A 21343-nucleotide genomic window follows, 5' to 3' on the forward strand; every position below is an offset into this window, starting at 1 on the left:
TCCTTGCACAGTGCGTGCGGAAGGCATAGACTCACTGCTATCACCACTATCCATGCTCCGTGGAATGTTCACTCCCATTTATTCCTGTCAATTCATTGTTTGCTTCAGGGCCAGGGAATATACTCCGGCGCACACCATTGCTCTAGGTACCACAAAACTAACCAGCAACTTGGCTCTTAGTATTTGCAGCAGTTTCAGAAGGGCCGAGAAAATTCCGCTAACTGCTTATCGGACTAAGCCATATCATCATGTGCTTTGGCATGGTACACTACTGAAGTGGAGGAGCCTAAAGATCCGGAGGAACAATAAGTATTGTTTCGCAACTACTATCTAGTCTAACTTGAAGATGATGGGGAGAATATGTCTCATTAAGTACTGTTTATATTCTACGGTATCACTCATATCTAAAGCAGTCGTAGAGATAGTCAGATAGACGCTTGTTCAGTCGCGTCACATCTTTGGTAGGAGATGAGTATATATATACCTCTCTATACCCTGGTCATAATGACTATGGAGTACTATGTCACCGCAAAGGACAAGGCCAAAACAACTTCCAATATCGCATTGCCTCTAAATATAATCTTAGAACTCATGTGCTTTTACACTAACATAGGAGAATCTGCTGAATCACGAGGTTGTCCATTCTCAATATGGCAAGTATCGCAGTTTCAACGACATGTATAACCCGTCTGTGTCATGCACGGGTTCCATGCATATGTCAAGAGGAATGACTACAGCCATTCCCTCCACTGTGCCACCTAAGGATATACAGCCTCCACGTTGGACGAAATTGCCTCTAGTTTTAGATGCACCACGTCTTGAGATGTGCCACAACTTACAGCAGTTACCATCTTCAAAAAGTCTGTACGCTATCTAATGCAGTCTGTCGTGTGCCGTTCACCCACTTGCTTTGAAGTAGGTCATGACATTGTCTTCTGGTGGTACCGATCATGGCTGGTAAAGCAAAGATCTTCAGTCTTGCCATATATAGCAGCAATAGCTCCCAGTCTGCTGATTGTGGAAGGGCAAACTTTAAGTCACATAAGAATAAGTGCAGAGGTGTAACCAAGATCTTGTACTACTAAACGGAATGGCTGGGTCTGCAAGAAGAAATATCCATTTCATCTGCCAATTAACTCTTCCCGGCCTTAGCCCCAAGGGATGATGATGATACGTTGGACTACCTATAGAATCCATGCAAATCAAAGGCGCAAAAAAGCGATACTCATTAAGGTTTGGTAAGAATGCATTCAAGCATTAGTCTGATGTTCAATAAGATTAAAAGTAATTTCTATCATCATAATATCAGAGGTAAGGCTTCTCAATCAGCATTGTAAGCACCTTCCCGGTCCTCGAAATTCATGAAGTCATCTGAAGGTTGCTCGCCCATGATTATCTTCCACGCGTCCTTCACCGCGTCAATGAGCGCATCGTCAAAGGCGAGATCAAGGCTAGGAGGCGGGAAGGAGAGTATATTCGCTGACAGCGAGCTTCTTTGGATTCTAGGGGTACCACGAACGTCCTGGCTAAGGCGCCCCAACTGTGTAAAACGCAAGGACCACAAGATCTTTGCGTTGAGATCCGCACTGGACTGCAGCAGTTTGTGTATAGCACTTTCAAGAAGCGATTGACCATCAGGTCCAGGTATGGAGACACTAGAGTACAAGACACCTGGTATTCGTCAGCGGCGTGCCAGTCATTGTCAATGAGTGGAATATAAAGCATAACGACAAAGCGCTCATTATCAGTCTGTCAGAGGTATGGTCTCATCAATGCAATTACAGGCAATGTAGATAAGTATTCAAGAAGTCATCATATGAGCGTACGAGAAGTGCTTCGTAAGAAAAACGAAAAGGAAATGCAACTTACTTTGTCCCGATGGACACTCGCCAGTCTCGCTGGAGTGAACCAGAATATATACTGGGGCCGAGTCCTCTCTTTGACCTAAAAGAGCACCTGGGAATACCACAACTGCACACACAGGAATTGGGCCACCTTCTGCAGTAACCGGAAAGAGACTTTCCAGAGACGAAGAGACAACCGTGATTGACCGCGACACCTTTTCATAACGAGTAGGGTCCAGGACATTCGCAGGAAGATCCCAGTTTGAACCAACTAGGAACCGAGTTCTAATCGACTCATCATTGGCAAGTTGAACCTCTATACGACCGACGTCGCTATCATCAGCCTCAATGGGGTCATTTCCGACCGACTTGATCCCAGAATCCAAGACGTACACTCCGCCCCCGACTGCGAGAGCTCGGCAGCCTACTTGAGAGATCTCGGACCCTCCACCCCATCTGGCAACCAAGCTTCCAAATCCAGGACCGAAGACACCGATAGAGGTCAAGTGCCTCTTGATGCGCGTTACCGCATATTCGGCTGACGTCTGGGTTGGAGAACTCTGGGCCAATGAAAGCGATAGAAGGGGATCGCGAAGCTCGGCAGGGACTTGAAAATTGGAGGTGAGATAGTCCGGGAACGACCCGGTCAGATCATCCTGTTCCGACGAGCTTTCATCATCCTGTTGAGGCTTAGCGATGTGCCGGAGGAATCTCATCAGCGTTCGCTTTGATTTAACGCTGATCACGTCATCGGCGAAAACATCTTCGCGGCTACTCGGCACACGGTACAAATCTGAGAATGCATTCACAGCCGTGCTACTGCTCTCAAAAGCCAAGTTGCCCGAAGGCCTGTAAATCCACCAGCTTCCAACGGCCTGAAATTCAAGCTGGCGGTAGACCTTCGAGGACACCAGCGTGGGCAACAACGCAGATCGACAATAGATCAGCTGCGGTGACAACGTAAGGGTGTATGCTCGAGAAGAAGCTAGCTGAGCATTGCACTCCTGTGTTTGCCCAGGCCTCAAAATGGACGCGTCTTCAAAGGGAAAAGACCTCGGTTCTAGCTTATCAACACCAGTCAGCAAATGATAGTAGCACAAACCAAGGGCAGAAATGCCGCAAATTACCTTGATTCACCTGGAAAACCCACTCTTCAGCTTCCTGAAGGCTGAATGCTGCCTCAGAGCCTCCATAATATGGGTTACGGTCAACGTGAAGTACCTTCTTGCCTGACCGGGAGAGGGCCCTAAAAGTGGTAAAGTCAGCAACAGTACGAGTAAGGCAGTTGCTGATAACCGACTCACAATGCCAGAAGTGACTGCGCCAGCCCTGTGCCAGAGATTGTTACATCCCATGGCGTTTCTGCCAAAGACTCCATCCTGAGAATGGAAATTGCAAGGCTGGAAAAAAAAGGTTCAGTGTGATGCTATATGATGAGCAAACCCAACTATCATCACGTCGGGTGGCAGGCAATGGAGCACTTCCTAGCAAGCAGGAATCTCCTGCCCATGGATGCGGTGGAAGTTTTCATCCGTCCTTGAAAGGAAGAGCTTCGAGGGAAATAAAATAGAAAGTGACGGAGGCACGCAGAAATACTTCCGTCCTGACCCGCACCGATAGTGCGGCACGTGACGAAGCTCGGGCCATATTCTTCGTGGTCAAGATACTCAAGCAGCAAGATATATTCTTCTCGACTGTTAATTTCTCATGTTCGCTCGCTTCCTTTCTCACTGATGAAAGCTATTCCTCTCCGGTCTAGCATTATGTGGCTGTCGTGCTCCTCATCCGAGATGATCTGCTAGATAGATAAATCTTCTACGTTGGCTTTCTGAGCACCGAGTCGGGCTAGGTCAGAATTCGACTATTCCAAATTAAGTTAGACAGCTTCGCTACCTTAGCACCTTAAAAGATTGCTCGCTCGAAGCCTCTTCCTTTTTTTCTAGCACACCACTCCCCAGTGCTCTGCACGGCATTCTGCGCTCTACCATAGCAGATTCGTCTCATGCGGACAAGCCTTCATTGGTCTTGTCCTTACTGGGAGTGGTAGATCGGATTATATCACTCTGTATCTGCTGCTCCGGATGGAGACATCTGATGGAAGCGGTTCGTTTGTAGTGATACATATCGTCATATTGTAGCTCTCTGTGCCGTGGAAAAGGTAGACAGACGGCATATACATGTAGCAACCTTAGTACAAATTCCTAATGCCTGAGTGAGCATGGCGTCTCGTTTCGAGTGCTGTGTTTCTCGTCACCACGACGCCAAGCGGTACATCAAGCCCGCATACTGGAGGTTTAGGCTGTTATCCTGCGAGTATCTCTCCCCAGGCTCCGTCCGAGAAAGGCGTGTGATGAAGGTAGCGACACCATGTGCATATCGCTTCGAATCCTGAAGTACGTCTGCGATAGACCGCATTGCAGCTCGTCTCACTCCTCGCCTTCTTCCACGACTTTGGCGCGAATAATCTTGACTTCATCGACCGGCCTATCCTCGGAATTCGTCTTGACGAGTCCCATTCGCTGTATTACTCGCATTCCGCTTTTCACTCGACCGAAAATTGTGTGCTTTCCATCTAACCACGGTGTAGGCGCAAGAGTGATGAAGAACTGGCTGCCGTTGGTGTTGGGTCCACTGTTCGCCATGCTCAAGACGCCAGCTCCTGTGTGCTTGAGACCCGGGTGAATCTCATCCTCAAACTTCTCGCCGTAGATTGAACTGCCTCCCCTGCCGGTACCAGTAGGGTCGCCGGTCTGTACCATGAAGTTGGGGATAATGCGGTGGAAAATTACGTTGTTATAATAACCTCGTTGCGCCAGAGTCGCGAAATTCCTGCAAGTCTAGTCAAGTATATATCAGCATGTGAAGAGCGCCCAGGTCGAAGGATGAGTTCCTTGCCTACCTTTGGCGCATGCTCGTTGTAAAGCTCTACCGTGAACGAGCCCTGGAATACGTTAGAGGAGCCAATTGCTGTGTGGCCACAGGATAGTCCCTACCATACTCGTGTCAAACACCACGTCAGTCGCCATTGTTTTCTGAAAGTAGCCGAACGAAGAAATCGGTATCTCCAAGGTCGTGCTTCTAACAGAGCAGAAGGTTGTATTCGAGCTTTCTAATGATCCCGCGGCGGGGATGGAGATACTTGTCTTGGCATCGATCCACGGAAAACACAGAGCTTCCACACTTGTCACTCTTTGGTAAACACAGCGTCCTACAGCTATGAACTGATTTCCAACTACAGCGCAACCAGATGAATATTCTCGACTTAAGCTGACGGTTATCCCTCTTTCTCTACTTTTCTACTTGTGGCCCAGAGTCTCGCGGTTGCCATGGACGAGGTCAGTCCACTCGCGGAGCTCTTGGGGCAGGCCATCTACCAGTATACGAAGATCAAACCCTTCCTACCGACATACGGCCATCTCCTCGTTTCGGCTCTCTTTCCTATTTACATTGGCGCCCATGCATCCCTTTCGAGACCCTCATCCGCTGCCAAACCTCCCAAGAAAGACACGAATAACAACGAAACCGATAATGAGGAAGAAGACGAGGAAGGGCTGGGCCCCGTCCAGAAGATGGAGGGCCTTGAGCCCAGTGATGCTCTGATGTTCCCTTTGACTGCCGGCCTCACTCTGGGTGGTCTGTACTTGATCATCAAATGGCTGGATGACCCAGCCATATTGAACAAGGTCCTTAGCTTTTACTTTTCTCAGATGGGCCTATTTTTCGCAGTCGCATTCCTGAAGGACTGTCTTTTGGTCTTTCGATCCTTTATTTTCCCGCGGAGATATCGATACGCTGGCAAGATTTGGAAGGCGAAACAGTCGGAACGAGTTTTCATAGCCGCTCAGCAGGATATTGCCCAGGGATCAGTACAATTCCGCCATACTCCCCTTCCCGGAATCTTTGGCTCGATTCCATTACCTACTGCCTTGGTAACAGGCCTTTGGGTGTGTCGCAACGTCGCGTATCAGAGGGTGAAGCTGCGGGCTCACGTGCGCGGCCTCTTCACCGGCGAATGTCTGGTGGGCCTGTTGGACGTAATCAGTTCGCTGCTGGCCCTGTCTGCTGTTGGGTATTTCGCATTTGTGACGAAGCCATGGTGGCTGACGAACTTTCTGGGTTTCAGCTTCTGTTACGGTGCGCTGCAGTTCATGTCGCCGTCAACATTCAAAACTGGGTCACTTATTCTGAGCTCATTGTTCCTCTATGATATCTACTTTGTTTTCTACACCCCGTTGATGGTGACAGTCGCTACAAAGCTAGATGTACCAATTAAGCTCCTGTTTCCCCGCCCACCTGCTCCCGGTGAAGCTCCGGACGTTGTTTCCTTGGCAATGCTGGGACTGGGGGACATTGTCATTCCCGGTATGATGGTGGGACTGGCGCTCCGATTTGACCTGTTTCTCTACTACAGGAAGAAGGGCATTGAAAAAGCGCGGCTCGAATCCAAGGGACAGGAGATCATCAAGCCCCAATACCAGTCTGCAACTGGCGGCTGGGGTGAACGTTTCTGGTCTTGGCCCGTGGCACCGCGTGGATGTGAGCTAGAGCCCCCGTATCAGGATGCAAAGTCCTTTCCCAAGCCTTATTTCAAGGCCAGCCTGGTTGGGTACATTGTCGGAATGATATCGACCCTTGCGGCCATGCAATACTCCAACCATGCTCAACCAGCTCTCCTTTATTTAGTTCCTGGAGTGCTTTCTTTCCTGTGGGGAACGGCGCTCCTCAGAGGAGAACTCCGCGAGATGTGGGAGTTTTCCGATGCCGACGAAAGCGAACAGGAGGTTACAAACGAGAAGGAGGAAAAGAAGGGAGATGAAGCTCCAGCTAAGACCACAAAGAGTCTCTTTCTGCGAGTCCTGTCAGGCGATATCAAAGCATTATACTCCGAAGCGCCTGAACATGCCACAGAGAAAAAGGAGGAGAAGAAATCCGAGAGTGGGAAGACCAAGGATTCGGCACAAGCGGATGGAGGACCAGATGACAAATCGCAAGTTGCAGACGAGGGGAAGGACTTGGAGTTAGTTTCAATATCCATCTCGCTGCCCAGGAAAGGCAAGACCGGATCACGCAAAACTCAGACCAACAGGGTTGGGTCACCCGCAAGCGAGAAGAGCTTGTCTGTCCCGAGCGCAGCAAATCGTGATGACGAGCCACCCGCCAAGAGACAGCGAAGGAGTCCTAGAATCGCCGAAGTCAGTGCCTCTTAGTTTTGCTTTTTGGGAATGGTTTCTACGAACGGGTTGCATGGGATGTTTGCGTTTTGCAATTTGGTTCGGATAGATGGAGTTGGGAGGACCAACTCGGCATGCATACCCTACGGGAAGGTAGAAACTATGGTAGAATGATCTGTTTCAAAAGTTCCTTCAAAAATTTCAAGTGGTATCGTCATCGTCCTTAAAAGTGTCCTTAAAAGTTAAGATATACAAGTCAACCCCCGCGAATCAGCAGCTATCAAGAATTCGTTTCATATCATCCCATCGCTGCGCGGAGATGTCAACCAGCTGCTTCAGCTCTCTGGTGTCCGCTGCCCATCCACCGTTCTTCTCCATTTTCACGATCACTGTCTTCCCTTGTCCCGCGTTCTCTTTGTCGACCACGATGCAAATCCTCTCCTGGCTCAAACTTTCCTCGTATCCATCAGGGTCAGCGAGTATCCACCTTCGCTGGATGCCTTTCCTGTTATTTTCCTCAATCTTCTTCTCTTCTTCAGCATCGGGAATAATGACCTTCCTCCACCCAGAAGCTGCATCTGCCTCGAAGACGCAGAACGAGCTGGCGACAGGCATACCTCGCAGCGACAGTTTGTGCGCCTCAGAGACGGCCTCCGAGCACACCACCATCTCGTTATCGACGTCCCACCATGCCTTGGGCAATTTCGTATCCCGAAGTGCAGCCAACACAGCAGCCCAGGCAGCATCAAAAGGATTGCCGGCTAACGAGATGATCATCACATCAATGTAAAGTACCCAGAAGGCCTTGATTTCTCTGCTCTTGGCACCCGCATCGCCCTCTTGAGCATCCACATCCATCTGCTCGTCCTCATTATGCCGTTCCAACTCCTCTGCTCCGAAGTTCGGCGGCTGATACCAGATTCGCAGATCCTCTGCGCGCACTAAGCGGGTGCTATGTAGGAGTGATAGGATCTGATGTGACAGCGACTGCGCCAACGCCGAGGGTGGAGCTCCAGGGATAAATCCAGGTGCGCAGCCAGTGCTAAGTGAAAGGTTCGGCACGAGCAAACTAAGGTCTTGGATGTGTGATTCGTCGTCTTCGTCTTCGTCTTCATCGTCGTTTTCATAGCTGGCTGCCACAGTCGGCTTCTCAGTGTCGGTTAATTTCCGTCGCTTGTTCGTAGAAGCAGGTGCCGATGCTCGCGATACACTCCACGAGGCAATATCATCGGTATGAAGAATCTCAGCGCGAACCCCGCAGACCACCGCAGTGTCACCGATTCTGACCACGGCACTGCCATTCGTATGCGTCAAAGAGCCGGTGTTCGCAGAAGTAACGCGGAACTGGGAGGTAGAACGGCCATTGGCTCGAATAGAGGGCTGATTGCTTGATGGAGGAGGTGATAGATGGGCAAGAAGGTAGGCGTGAGGTTGGAGCCGGGCAAATTGAGATGGTGGTAGTGAGAGGGACGGAGGGACTGACGGTGCAGCTGTCGATGCTGCAGCGGGAGCCATCCTAGCAAAGGACAACAATCGAATTTGCAGGTAAATCAATGAGCAGTCGACGATTGCCTTCTTTGACTTGTCGCTTGTTCTGCGGAAAGAAAATAATGCAGCATTGAATTACCTAGTTTTATGCGGCAGAATCGTCTGCAGGTCCGAAAGCGGTGAGAGCCTTGTATCCACGACACGTGATATAGGAGTATGAGTTCAACGACTGCCAACCGTTAAGAAGCTACGAGTTTCACAATCCAATGGTTTGGATACGAGACGTATCTAGGTAGTTTATTTGTCCATCTGATGCTCGGCGTAAAGACTTATGAAGAACAATGAAACCGGTGTTCATAACCCTTCGACATTGTTCGAATTATTGGACAACCTGACGAGTCTCCTATTGTGCTTCTGTCTCGCACAAGGAGCGGATTATCATGGTTTCTAGCAGTTGCTCAACATAGGTCATTGAATTGGCAATTGCATCAGGCGCCTCAGGTTAAACCTATAATCCGAGGCCGGTGGATGGAACAGGAAATTAAACACGCGAAGCCATGCAAATGAACACTAGCTCAGGGGCCAGAGTTCATGATGCAATCGATATCGGTTATCTAGCGCACTGTGATAGACCGTTTCAGGCAATATCACTCTCTGAGTATGAAGTCGAAAGATCGTCGCTTTCTCTTCTAATTATAAATACGAGAAGCCGTCGATCCTATTGGTTCCCGAACGACTTGGTTGAGATGGAGCCCTAACGCAGTTTGCAGTTGACCTTGGAGACTGACCATGAGTATCCAACTGCATATCTCTATGTGTATTGATTGAGCTTTCTGTTTTGCCTAACAAAGAGGACGCAACGCAGATGGTCAATATGAGCGTGGAAAGTGTGCAATCACTGGTCATCACGCAAGAAGCCCCTCTTTCGACGCTTTCCGGTCGTTTGATTGGAGTGGATCACAACTATTAAGGTTGCGAGCTCATGGCTTCTTCGACCTTCTCGTGTTGATCGATATATGACTCGTGTTCAACCCTTTTCTCTTAGGCGAAACCCCACGAAGATCTGGTCATCGTTTCCATTTTTACTTCTCCGCCCGAAATGCGGATGATGAACTGGTTCAAATCTCAATATCAGGGGCACATCTTGTACATGTGGCGCCCTGGGGATGTATCGCAGTCTCGTATTCTCGGGAGGAGCCAATTTTATGGTCCATCGCATAGTCTGTGTTGGGCGCACGGTCGACCGACCTTCGTTTGAGATCTGCTAGAAGCCGGACTTATTAACATTCAAATGGGATCTCTTTTGGGATAGTTATAGAAAAGTATGACAAAGGATGACTGCCGTATATCCTATCAATCATGAGATCGTGGTATAGCCGGGAAATGCAGCGAAGTCAAGATGAACTCGGCTTTATTGCAAGTCGGAAGCATGGAGGTCTGTCTCGCAGTTCACCTGAGGACCGACGAACGAGAGATGCTCTAGTCAGCCCTTGTTCGCCAACGTACATAGAGAACGCCTTCGATCTCACCGGCAGTAATGATTCGCCTGTCATATCGCCCTTGTCACCGAACGACCATGCGCGAGATCACTTTCTGGCGCGAAGAAGAGATGACGGCCTTTCTCTCCCTGGTGGAGGCACCCCGTCGTCTTTTCAATCTATCATTAGATGGGACACTGAAGATAAAATCAACTGCTGGAGCGATGCGGCCACAGCCGGCGCAGTGCTTTCTCTGCTTCACAAGGAGCCACCCAGTCCACCACCTTGCCCGCAGCCTCGATTTGATAGAAATGCCTCAGATGAGCAAAGATTGACATGTGTTGTCTGCTTCGATGACCTCGAAAATGGATGTTACCCACAGCCTCCCATTGCAGCTGGCTGCGATCATGGATTCGTGCCCGGGATGCATATCTGCTTCACCTGTCTTCGTCGAAGTCTAGATAAACAGCTTTCGTCAGGCGCTACGTTTCTGTCATGTCCAATTTGCCTTGAGCAGCTATCTGACAAGGAGGTACAACGGTGGTCCAGCAGACGAACCTTCCAGGCGTATGATGCAAAGCGAACTTGGCAAATCCTGGAAGAAGATGCTGAATTCGTCCCATGTGTCAGGAAAGATTGCGGATACGGACAGCTACATGCTGGTGGACTCGAGGACCCGATCGTTGTTTGCGGTTCCTGTGGCACTCGAACCTGCTTCATTCATCGTGATACAGTTTGGCATGAAGGGTTGACCTGCGAGGAGTACGATCGGCTACTCAATCCGAGACCCGCCCCGTCGGAGATACGGATGAACGCCGGCAGAGAAGCTCGGCGTTTATTTCCAGGATTAAACAGACTATGGACACCCCGAAGAGAAGCTGAGAGTGATGCAAGGCTCGGATACAGTTCTGGAAGGCCGCATGGTCGGCTAGGTGCGACGAACGAGGAGCTTTCAGGCAGTCGAACGATCCATGAGATTTCCAAGCCATGCCCGAACTGCCAGGCACAGACGGAGCGAGCTGGGGGATGCAAATTCATGCGATGTAAGCACAGTGTTTCCCAATTGGGTATATACGTTGGCTAATGGTCGCTCTGGACAGGTTGCTTATGTCGACAGAACTGGTGTTGGGACTGTGGGATTCGGTGGCAGCCAGGCCATCTTGAGATTGACTGTCTTTACCAGAAAATATAGAATAGAATACTAAGGCTCCAAAAACGCCTTCATTGTCACAGCTGGGCAGAGTAATATTCTACATCCGTCTCACTGCATCTATGCCTACGAACATTATCGGCCTCATGTCGCAATTCTCACTCTGTAATCCAAAGCTGACAGCGTTGTTTAGCCCACTCATGAGTGATTATGCTTGATTGCTTGTTGACTGGATCATTCAGATGCATAAATCTCCGCTAATGCAGGCCTTGTTGGCCTCGTCACCTTCACCTTAGCCTTTGGACGTGTGATTGGGGGAAAGTCATAATGGCTGGCGCTAAATCCAACAATCTCACTCGTTGTTTCTTCGCCAGTTAGCTTGAAGAACAGCGGAAGATAACCAAGGTAGTGTTACAATAATTTTTCTAAAATGTGATAGGACAATCAAGATACACATGTTCTGGACTCTCTGCCACACCTGATGGGCACTGTGCGGATGCACTTTATCCAGCCTTGGTTGTTGACTCGAGTACGGAGTATCTACTCCCATGCTCTCCTCGCTAACTAATTCTGACAGAAGAGCTTGTTTCCCCCTCATCACAAACCAGACCAACCATAATGATAATAAACTTTTCTCATCACATTGTGCATGCCACCATGGCAAAGCGCGTTGGATCACATATGGAGCCAAGAAGGCCCATAATCTGTGCAGCAATAAGCTCTCATCTCTCCCCTCTTCCCACGCTTGCAGTGAGAGTTCTCTCACACAATGTACTTCTGCACCTTTAATTTCCCAGTTGGTCGCTGATCTTCTCGATTCCTCTCTGTACAGTTATACTTCCGGATCATAACTGGCAGTACTCTTCTAATTACACAGATCGATCAACATATTCAGAATGCCCTAATTGCTGCTCATCGGTGACCCTTTCATCGAGTCATAGGACCAAGTGTAAGGGGATATGATATCTAGGCAGTTAGCGAAGCTGTCATTCTTATACTAGATTGTCTCTTCTCTGAGAGGGTAGGTCCAACTCATCCGTTGCGCACGAGAAACGCACCATGCCGGTAAAATGGGATATAGTGGCTTCACTGGCGAAGCGCATCATTATTCCTACGACAGCCTCTACCACCCCAGCTGAAGTCGCAGAGCGTCAACGAGACCCATGGTCTCAATCGGGCAAATATGGCCAGGGTTGGATCTACTTCTCCGTTGTCCTACTCGCTCTTGCAACCATAATTCGGTTCTACCATGTTTGGAGCGATAAAATGAGAATCGCATTGTACAAGGAAGATCTGGCGGACGCACCGCAGGGCAATTCTCCCCAGGACGAGTACGAGCTTTCAAGTGCCGCCACCGACAGTTCCACTGCACAATTCTTTCCAGCGCGTGGCCCTCTACCCGGGGTCAAGAAACAGCAGTCGTCGATCTCAACCATCGCTCCGTTGAATAATACAGTTGCCTTCTTGCGATGGATATCCTACCGGCCTCTCCCGGTGCTGCGGATTGGGAACCTGCGCATCGTCTTCCCGTCGCTGGGAGCTTCTGCTGTCGTGCTCGCAGCGTTGGTCTTCGTGACGCTCTATTCTTTCGTACCACAGCCGCTGTACTACTCATCTATTACGATTGGATCTCCACCGTTGGCCATTCGCGCCGGCATGATCGCCGTAGCCATGGTGCCTTGGGTTGTCGCACTCAGTACCAGGGCAAATTTCATCAGCATGCTCACTGGTTTCGGCCATGAACGGCTTAACGTGCTCCATCGCTGGGCAGGCTACCTGTGTCTGTTCTTGAGTTTGGTACACACAATTCCATTCTTCGTCACGCCGATCTGGGAGGATGGGGCCCTCATATGGTACCAACAATACCTTCCGCGCCACGTATGGGTCTACGGGACAGGCCTGGCTGCGCTGGTGCCGCTGGTATTCTTATGTATCCATTCACTTCCCGCACTTCGAAGACGGATGTACGAGCTCTTCCTGTTCATCCACCTGCCCGTCTCGGTCGTTTTTGTTGCCATGCTTTTCTGGCACTGCAAGAACTTTTTGGCGTCGTGGAACTATCTGTGGGCAACCGTCGCCATCTGGATCATGTCGTATGCTGTGCGACTCTTTTATCTCAACTGGACGAGCCCTTTTCGCATGTCTTTCATGATAGGAGAAGAGTCAGCAGTGACCATCCTCCCTCATAATGCCATCAAGGTGACCGTTGCTACCAGGATGCGATGGAAACCAGGCCAATATGTGTACCTTCGCATGCCCGGAATTTCCCTTCTCGGTCGACATCCTTTCACGATTGCGTCCTTATGCAGTGATGACTTTCCGTCAGCGTACGGGGAGGACTACCGCGACCTGGCCCTCGTCTTCCGTCCGTTTGGCGGCTTCACACGAAAGGTCTTGCTGAAGGCCTTTGAGCGCGGGCCGTACAAGACGTGGACAGCGTTCCTAGAAGGTCCCTACGGAGGAATGCGGCGGGAGATGGCCGCCTTCGACGACGTGATCTTCGTCGCTGGCGGAAGTGGCATCACGGCGATTGCGAGCCAACTGTTGGATTTGATCAAGAAGATGCGTGACGGGAAAGCCGTCACGAAGCGGGTCCGCGTAATCTGGGCCCTGAGAAGCCCAGAGGCCATCGAGTGGTTCCGAGAAGAATTGCGAATCTGCAGAGAACACGCGCCCCCAAACACGGTGCACTGCCACTTCTTCCTGACGGGACCGACGCAGGACGGCTCCCGGGAGCAGCCTTGCTGTGACGTCGTCCAGGAAAAGATATACAACATGCTTTCCGGCATGGATAAGCGGAACTCGGCATACATCCGCGAAGAAGCGGCCGGTGATCTCGAGCGCGAGAAGGAGCTCCGTCGCGAAAATGAAGACGCCATCACTTCCTTGCCCCGAATCTACACCTCTCCCGTCATCGGCAGTCGGCAATTCACGGCATTGCCCGGCTTGCAAACCGGCCCTGCCAATGTTCCATTTGACTTTGGCTTTTCGGACGCCCCTTCTCCACCGCAGAAATCGACGCCTCGATTTGCATCACTTCCCTTGCAGAGGCGGGATGGCTGGCGAATTGATCATGTCCGACCAGATATCCCGCGCATGCTTACGGAATATTCGCAGACATTTGGCCGTCGGACATGCGTGTTTGTCTGCGGGCCTCCGAGCATGCGAATCGAGGTCACAAAAACCGTGGCGCGGCTCCAGCAGCAGGTGATGATGGATTCTCGTAGAGATGAAATCTTCCTGCATGCGGAGAACTACAATATATGACGAGATGGGACGAGAGGAGTTAATGACTGTAATTAGCAAAGTACTCCGCTGTACGCAGCGAAGTTGATATCCGTGTTTTGTTCTTGTGTTTGCGACGCATCTCTCAGACATCGCGCTGTTCGAGTCGTTCTTGTACATTCATTCTGATATAGTTGCGTTCATTTGTAAATACAGCTCTTCATGAACATGAAATATAAGGCTCTGTACAGCGGCTCAGGCGTGAACTCGATGCGAGATATTTACTTCTAAGCACAAATGTCAATCTAGAGCGTGTGCAACCAATGTCTGTGCCTGCGTCTATAGCTCGGTCAAAACAGTCTCTCATAAAAGGAGGGTATCCAGGGCGGCAAAACAAATGCTGAACATATCGACAGATAATCACGCAATGAAAGCACTGAAGAGACTTCCCAAAAGCAACGCGTCGGATCACTGTCTCTGGGGCTCATCGTCCGCCTTCCGTTTTCTTGGGGGTCCATCAACTTCCTCCAGGATACTGGACTCCGTAAATTGCTGGACTCCATGGGCATCCGGGTCATCGCTATCCTCGGCCTCGATTTTCTCCCAGTCCTCATCTTCGTCCTGGCCCTTGGCATCATTTTGGACCGGCCGAGGCTGCTCTGCGCCGCTCAGAGGGGCTCCGTCTGCGTCACCATCATCATCACTCCACCGCAGAACCAGTTTGACGATCTTCGCCCCAGAAGGCTTCAGTCGGCGGTAGTAGTTCTCCACCAGGCCCTCTTCTACCTGGAATCCTCGAGCAATGTACCATCTCAGGCCCTCCTCGTTGGCTTCATGGACGTGCGCCGTGACAGTGCGGATGTTGTAATGTTTCACCAGCTCTGATACGTTATAAGAAGAAAAGGATGAGGAAGAAGATGAAGTCGAAGGCGACGGCGGAGAAGCGAAGAGAATAGAATTTAGCAAGGAGGTCGCAACCCCACAGCCTCGATACGGGGAGAGCAGATGGAGAGTCTGGATGTAGAGATTCGTTGGCTCCGGCTTCTGCGACCGAGAACTCGTTTCGGGCACTACGGCCAGGCGTTCAAGTCGGCATCTGATACCGCCAATAACTTTGTCTGTTCCTGTGTTTGCGCCTAGGCTCGACGCGGCGGGTGACGGGGCGGGTGACGGTGCCGCGGCTACGGGGTGATCATGGTAGATCGCGACGCGCGAAACCGATGCGATGACGGGGTCGGTGATTGTTGCCGTGTAGAATGAGTTGGGATAGCGGATGGGTAGGAGGAGACCCGTAATACGAGCCAACGAGGGGATATGCGCGGTGCTGACTGGGTCGATGGTAATGTGGGGATGGGGTGTCTGGCAGCCTGGGGAGATGGCATGAGGATACGCGGGAGGTTGGAACGAGGGAGCCCTCGCCGCTGGCGGTTTGAGACGCGACGCAATATTTGGTGTAGCAGACGAACTCGAGGACTGTAGAAGAACTAGCGAGGGAGGCTGCATTGGAGGTCTGCTGTGCCTGGGGGAGGGGGAAGACGCGAGAGGGGAGAGGGGTGGAGAAGTGGGAGCTTTGCTGGACTGATGCGCCTTTGCGAAGAACTGATATGCCATGGCTGAGAAGAAGTCAAGGAATACTTGCGGTAGTAGAACAAGCAGTCATGAGGAGCAGAAACCGGAAAGCAGGAATCACACTTGGACAAAAAAGATGGACGCAAACAGCAGTGCTGGGACTTGCAACTGTTGAGTGCTGTAACACTGGAACCGCGCGGAGATGCGATAAGATAAGATCGACTTTAGCCGGTCGGCGGAGACTTGCGAGAGCCTGAGGAGACACTGAGACTGAGATTTGTCCTTCTAAGAGTGACGAGCCAGCCTCCAGCTTTTACAGAAGGTGTTGCTCTCGCTGGTGGAGGTGTTATATCTTGTGTTTCTCTTGTCGATCCATCAGCTATTCATGCAGTCATTCTACTCACGAGTGTGAGGTAAGTGGTCATTTCCCCGTCCGAGTCTTGTGGCGCGACCTGTTCCGTCAACTGACGGGTCTCCCTGCCTTTGGCGTTCCGCCTCCACAGCACGAGTATTGTTCAGTTGGCCATTCTTCATTACTCCCTCCGAATGTCCTCATCTGGTCAATAATACAAATGGACAATAGCGGTTGTTTATATCGTGCTGCTCTTTCTTGAGTCCCCACTCGCAATCGTCCAACTCGACCCGACCTCTATCCGCTTGGGGTATGTATCGCTTCAACAATCCACATCTATTCGGCGCATTGTCATACTCGATCGCATTGACGACTCAGAGATTACAATAGGCGATACATGGAATTGCTTTCTATTCAGAGAAGTTCTTCCATCAACGTGTGGGTCGGTCACAACACATTGCTGGGAAGAGGTGTCGTAACAATACGCTATTGAGGTTAGTTGTGTTCGAACCTCTGCCTGCTTCTGGTCGTTCTATATATTGGACCAGCTTTACTTCCATGTTCCGTCGACCTGTCTCGCTTCATTGCGTTCCTGCGTTTTGGTTCTCCGTCATCGCTGTGATCCTACTTTTATACCATCTCCGGATCTCTACGCAAACATGGCTACAGAGCTTATCCCAGATTTGGTCCTTGCTTCTGACAACTCTGAAACAGAAGGTCACTTGGCCAAAATGGGTGATTCGAAGGGAACGGAGGCCCAGGGGGCCTCTCCGCCTTCAGGAACCATCGCGAAGTTGGTAAGCTGGCTCCAGTCTCCCGAGCATGATGCCTCGGAGTGTATTAGCTGACCAGGTCAGACCTGCGACATTCTCAATGAGACATTCTACAACATCATCCATGATATCGTTGCTCAAGTTCATCGCGATGAGAAAGTCGCTCGCATGCGCTCCGCGGTGGTCGTTGCCAGACAGAAAGCCGAAGATGAAGTAGCCAGGCGTCGTGAAGATGCAGGTGGCAAGGCTACGGGATCCGTGGATTCAGAAGACCTCAAGGACATCCGAGTAGAAACAGATGGTGCGGTGTTCGAGGACGGCAAGGTCTTTCTCAAAGGCAATCCTCTCCAGACAACAAAGGAGATTATCTGTCCCGATTGTCGCTTGCCGCGTCTGCTATATCCAGTAACTGGAGTCGGTGCTCGTCCACCTCCAGATCCGTATCGCGAATACTGTCAGAATCAGCCATTGATCACAAAACCTGGGCACGATGTGCACGGGAATCCCTTCGCTACGGACAAATTGAACCCAAAGAAGAAAAAGCAGACCAACACTTCCAACACTCCCGCGTCCAGTCCTCCGACCACTCCTGATAGCTCTTTCAAGCAGGCCACCCAGGTGTCATATCCCACCGTGAAATGTCCCAACTGTCCGAGGTACTTTGTGGTGACGCGAGTTGCTCAGCATCTGGACCGTTGCATGGGTTTATCAGGTCGACAGACCAATCGTAACAAGACGCCCATGGAGAATGGCAACGGGTCTCCTAGCACCGGACCTCCGAAGCGTCCACTGGCTGACGATGACGCACCACCGACTCTGACGAAGAAGAAGAAGCTCAACACCCACAAAAAGCTATCTGGAAAGAAACCACCCCTGCCTCCAAGCAGCAAACTGAGAAACGGTCTGACCCCTGATATGGCTGCAGCCGCGGATGCGGCGGCCTCTGGAGATGTTGACATCAAACGTGAAGCCAAAGACAACGCATGAACTTATCATCCTGTCTGGCCACCTTGACCTTGCTTTTTTCCTGGTTTCTGCAAGGTCACTTACTTTGAGGATGAACCCTCTGGACATAGTTTCCATCCGAAGTTTTATTTCCCTTTGTCCTTAACGATATTGACGTAAATATTGGGCATCAGAAGGCGTCAACAGGAACCTGCTCTGATACTTTAAACATGTCTGGCTGAACGTTTTGGGACATATTTGGCCCCTTTTTCTTTCTCTTTTCCCTTGCTTTCTTCTGTCGCATTTGTGGCTTCTTACTCTGGGATATGTGTTTTTCTTTGCTTGTCCGACCAGTTAGTTGTTGGCATAGACGATGGAGCACTGATATGTACAATAGCCTGGCAACACCAGCCAGCTCCTCGATAGCGCCTGCATGGAACATTGCTTGTGATTTTATCGAGTGACCTCTTCGAGTAGTTGACTCATCCGAGTCATAAATAGAGACGCCGGCTTTTTACATCCTAATCATAACATTTGTGCAACCACCAACTGTGGAGTCTAGAATCAGCTCCAAGCTGAAGCGGATATTGCCGCAAGACGTGCGGACCCGCAGAAACCCACCGACGATGCGCTTATCGAGTCTCGTCATACCTCGCCTCATTTTTGACCGTTCTGTCTTATTGGCATGAAGGTACACGAGTCACTCACTTTTTTTCAATAACCTCTGTCTGAGCTTATCCACCGAGTCCGCGCGCAGAACATGAGTAACGCAAACCTCGTCGCGTGGGCAGTTCCTCGCCTGGCCCAGCTTTTACCACTGGACGAGGAGTCCTTGACACAGATTATCACTTACTCTGCCGGCCTTCCAAAGGAAGAAGGTGCCGAGCATCTCAAAAATCTCCTCGGCGACTCCCCGGCAGCCTTCGAATTCATCGCCTCCTTCAGCGCCCGACGAGACCAAAACCAAACCCAACCCACAGTACCATCGCCAGCTCGAGGCGGGGAAGAGCAATCCGCAGCGGCCGACGCATACACCACTGACAATGTGAATCCCGGGACAAGAGCCGGAGCCAAGAGGGGCAAAAAATCCAAAGCGCCTCTTCACCGCGCGGGGCCCGTACGCAGGCCTGAGAATTTCGGGAATGTGGCGGGAGGTTATAGGAAGGAGGATCAGGACGAGGATTACATGTCAGCTGCGCCGGCTCGGCAGGCGAGACAGGATACAGCTGCTTTACGGTCAAAAGGTTCAGCTTCTTCGCTACAGGTTCCGCAGCAGCAGAACGCGTTGTCGTCGCTTGACTCGTCCGCCGCGTCGTCACGTACCCAATCCCCCGCGCCGCGGTCGTCGGGTACTCCTAAGAACCCACCGTCCGCATCGGGACCGGTGCTATCAGATCTCCTGCCCAACGTCAAGTCGAAAGCTGCCAAGTCATCTTCCCGACAACACGGAGGCGGAAGCTCAGCCACCGGAGGCTCATCTAAAGCATCGCTTACAACGAACAACATCTCCGACCTGACGGCCGCGATTGCCGCTCTCGAAGTCTCTACGAATCCGACCTTAGGCGGTGGCCGGCAAAAATGCAGTTGCTACGCTACAATCCACGCGCTCTTTGAACCGGCCCCGAACTGCCTGAACTGCGGCAAGATCATCTGCTCCCTCGAAGGTCTCCAGCCATGCTCATTCTGCGGGACGCCGCTCCTATCAAACGATGAAGTACAGAGTATGATCCGGGAGCTGCGCGCGGAGCGCGGACAGGAGAAGATGCGGGCTCACAATGAAAGCGTCCACCGGGAGGGTGGGCCAGGCCCAACTCCCGTGGGAAACAGCAAGCTTGACGCCGCCAAGGCGCACCGTGATAAGCTACTTCAGTTCCAGGCGCAGAACGCCAAACGCACGCGGGTCGTGGATGAGGCTGCGGATTTCGAAACGCCGAATGTTGCGTCTACGCTGTGGATGAGCCCGGCCCAGCGGGCGTTGGCGCTGAAGAAGCAGCAGCGGATACTCCGGGAGATGGAGGAACAGGCGCGGCCGGAGTGGGAGAAGAAGAAGACCATCATGAGTTTGGATATCAAGGGCGGTCGCGTGACTCGAGTGTATCAGTCTGCCGCGCCTGCGGAGTCGAGCTCAGCCGCAGAGGAGAAAGATGAGGACGGCGAAGATGTTTCGCACGAGGAGTCGAAACCTAGTGGCGGTGAAGCTTTCAGTCGGAACCCACTACTTGCAGCTGGCGGGCTGCTACGACCCGTTTGGAAGGCTGCGGGAGACAAGCAGGCAGAAGGGGTGAGTACAAAAGAACGCAAGCAGGCATGGCGGCGCGTCCAGGACGACAATGGTGACAATGAACAATGGATTCTCGATGGTGGCCTGCACGGCTATACCACTTAGCTTCTGAATATCACCCTATGAATCCATTGGAACCAAATTCTCTTCTGCACGGCAGAAAATGGGCACGCCTCGAACTGCTGCACATTGGCAGATACTGCGCACACATTTTCCATTAAGTACATTGCCAATCCTCAGCCGATAGCGGCGATTTGGCGGCTCCCAGTATAAAGTGCGACATTGCCGCCGATTTCTATGTAGCGGTGCGGTATACTGATGGAGTAGTGTTGCATGAATTCTCCGCGCCTATTATTGCCAAATACCCGCATTTGCTCCGCGGTCCACTTCAGTGGGCGCTGAAGGTCTTCTATAGCCCAGCTGAGGTCGGATATCAACGGTTGTCTTCAGAATGAGTAGTGGATACAGTCTCCTCAAGCCGAGTTACTTCGGGCAGGAGATATAGTGCACCATCAAATGGTCTGAGATTACTGTCGGCATCAGGTTGACAAGATCAATAGAAGCATATTCTCGCATGGTAGATACGAATGCACCCATATCCCTGAATCTCCGTACATTGTATACTTAAGCTTAAATCAGCGGGTGTCGCTGTCTCTACATACTGTACAAACAGCAGTCAACGAAAAGAACACATAATCTCCCCCCGTCCCCCTGCTATAAATATCGAAGATACTCGTTGGTAATAATCCGATGCTACTTACTCTTATCATTGTCAGCAGTCCGCAAACGATGACCGCATGGACAGCGGAAGTACGCCCGCATCTAACCGAGCCAGCATAAGATATAAAGACCCTTCGGCTGTTAATTTTGAGAGACCATACGCACTCAGTGGAATACTACCTCTACCTTGGTCGATTCCCCATTTCATCATTGCTTCTAGCTCCTTCATCTTTGCGGGGAAAGTGGGAAGATTATTGGAGTGAGACCTGCCTCGGTTGAGCTCGGCTAGCATCGGGGTCGCATTTGTCGGCATCATCATTCATCATTGTTTCATCTGCTGCTTGGAA

General features: G+C 51.1%; 8 protein-coding genes across 8 annotated transcripts; 4 read left to right on the plus strand and 4 right to left on the minus strand.

The window, feature by feature from the left end:
* Positions 1-1321: 1321 nt before the first annotated feature.
* On the minus strand, positions 1322-3222 carry Aspvir_001837 (putative Rab geranylgeranyl transferase escort protein; the record flags this gene model as incomplete). The annotated part of the gene is made up of 4 exons (XM_043273444.1): positions 1322-1671; positions 1870-2904; positions 2972-3090; positions 3149-3222. The coding sequence occupies 4 exons, from the start codon at positions 3220-3222 to the stop codon at positions 1322-1324; spliced, it is 1578 nt and encodes a 525-aa protein (XP_043129379.1).
* Positions 3223-4270: 1048 nt separating this feature from the next.
* Positions 4271-4870, minus strand: cyp1 (putative peptidyl prolyl cis-trans isomerase (CypC); the record flags this gene model as incomplete). The annotated part of the gene is made up of 3 exons (XM_043273445.1): positions 4271-4681; positions 4744-4785; positions 4838-4870. 3 exons carry the CDS (start codon positions 4868-4870, stop codon positions 4271-4273), a joined length of 486 nt encoding a protein of 161 aa, XP_043129380.1.
* Positions 4871-5170: 300 nt separating this feature from the next.
* On the plus strand, positions 5171-7051 carry Aspvir_001839 (aspartic endopeptidase; the record flags this gene model as incomplete). Its single annotated transcript, XM_043273446.1, has 1 exon — positions 5171-7051. One exon carries the CDS (start codon positions 5171-5173, stop codon positions 7049-7051), a length of 1881 nt encoding a protein of 626 aa, XP_043129381.1.
* A 234-nt stretch (positions 7052-7285) lies between these two features.
* Aspvir_001840 (3' exoribonuclease family protein) lies at positions 7286-8530 on the minus strand (the record flags this gene model as incomplete). Its single annotated transcript, XM_043273447.1, has 1 exon — positions 7286-8530. The coding sequence occupies one exon, from the start codon at positions 8528-8530 to the stop codon at positions 7286-7288; it is 1245 nt and encodes a 414-aa protein (XP_043129382.1).
* Positions 8531-12190: 3660 nt separating this feature from the next.
* On the plus strand, positions 12191-14398 carry Aspvir_001841 (putative metalloreductase transmembrane component; the record flags this gene model as incomplete). Its single annotated transcript, XM_043273448.1, has 1 exon — positions 12191-14398. One exon carries the CDS (start codon positions 12191-12193, stop codon positions 14396-14398), a length of 2208 nt encoding a protein of 735 aa, XP_043129383.1.
* Positions 14399-14824: 426 nt separating this feature from the next.
* On the minus strand, positions 14825-15967 carry Aspvir_001842 (uncharacterized protein; the record flags this gene model as incomplete). Its single annotated transcript, XM_043273449.1, has 1 exon — positions 14825-15967. The coding sequence occupies one exon, from the start codon at positions 15965-15967 to the stop codon at positions 14825-14827; it is 1143 nt and encodes a 380-aa protein (XP_043129384.1).
* Positions 15968-16936: 969 nt separating this feature from the next.
* Positions 16937-18037, plus strand: Aspvir_001843 (SGF11 family protein; the record flags this gene model as incomplete). The annotated part of the gene is made up of 2 exons (XM_043273450.1): positions 16937-17074; positions 17135-18037. 2 exons carry the CDS (start codon positions 16937-16939, stop codon positions 18035-18037), a joined length of 1041 nt encoding a protein of 346 aa, XP_043129385.1.
* Positions 18038-18755: 718 nt separating this feature from the next.
* On the plus strand, positions 18756-20381 carry Aspvir_001844 (C2HC5-type zinc finger protein; the record flags this gene model as incomplete). Its single annotated transcript, XM_043273451.1, has 1 exon — positions 18756-20381. The coding sequence occupies one exon, from the start codon at positions 18756-18758 to the stop codon at positions 20379-20381; it is 1626 nt and encodes a 541-aa protein (XP_043129386.1).
* Between the last annotated feature and the right edge of the window lie 962 nt (positions 20382-21343).

This window comes from Aspergillus viridinutans (genome assembly GCF_018404265.1).
Source record: "Aspergillus viridinutans IFM 47045 DNA, scaffold_10, whole genome shotgun sequence".
Lineage (NCBI taxonomy): Eukaryota > Fungi > Ascomycota > Eurotiomycetes > Eurotiales > Aspergillaceae > Aspergillus > Aspergillus viridinutans.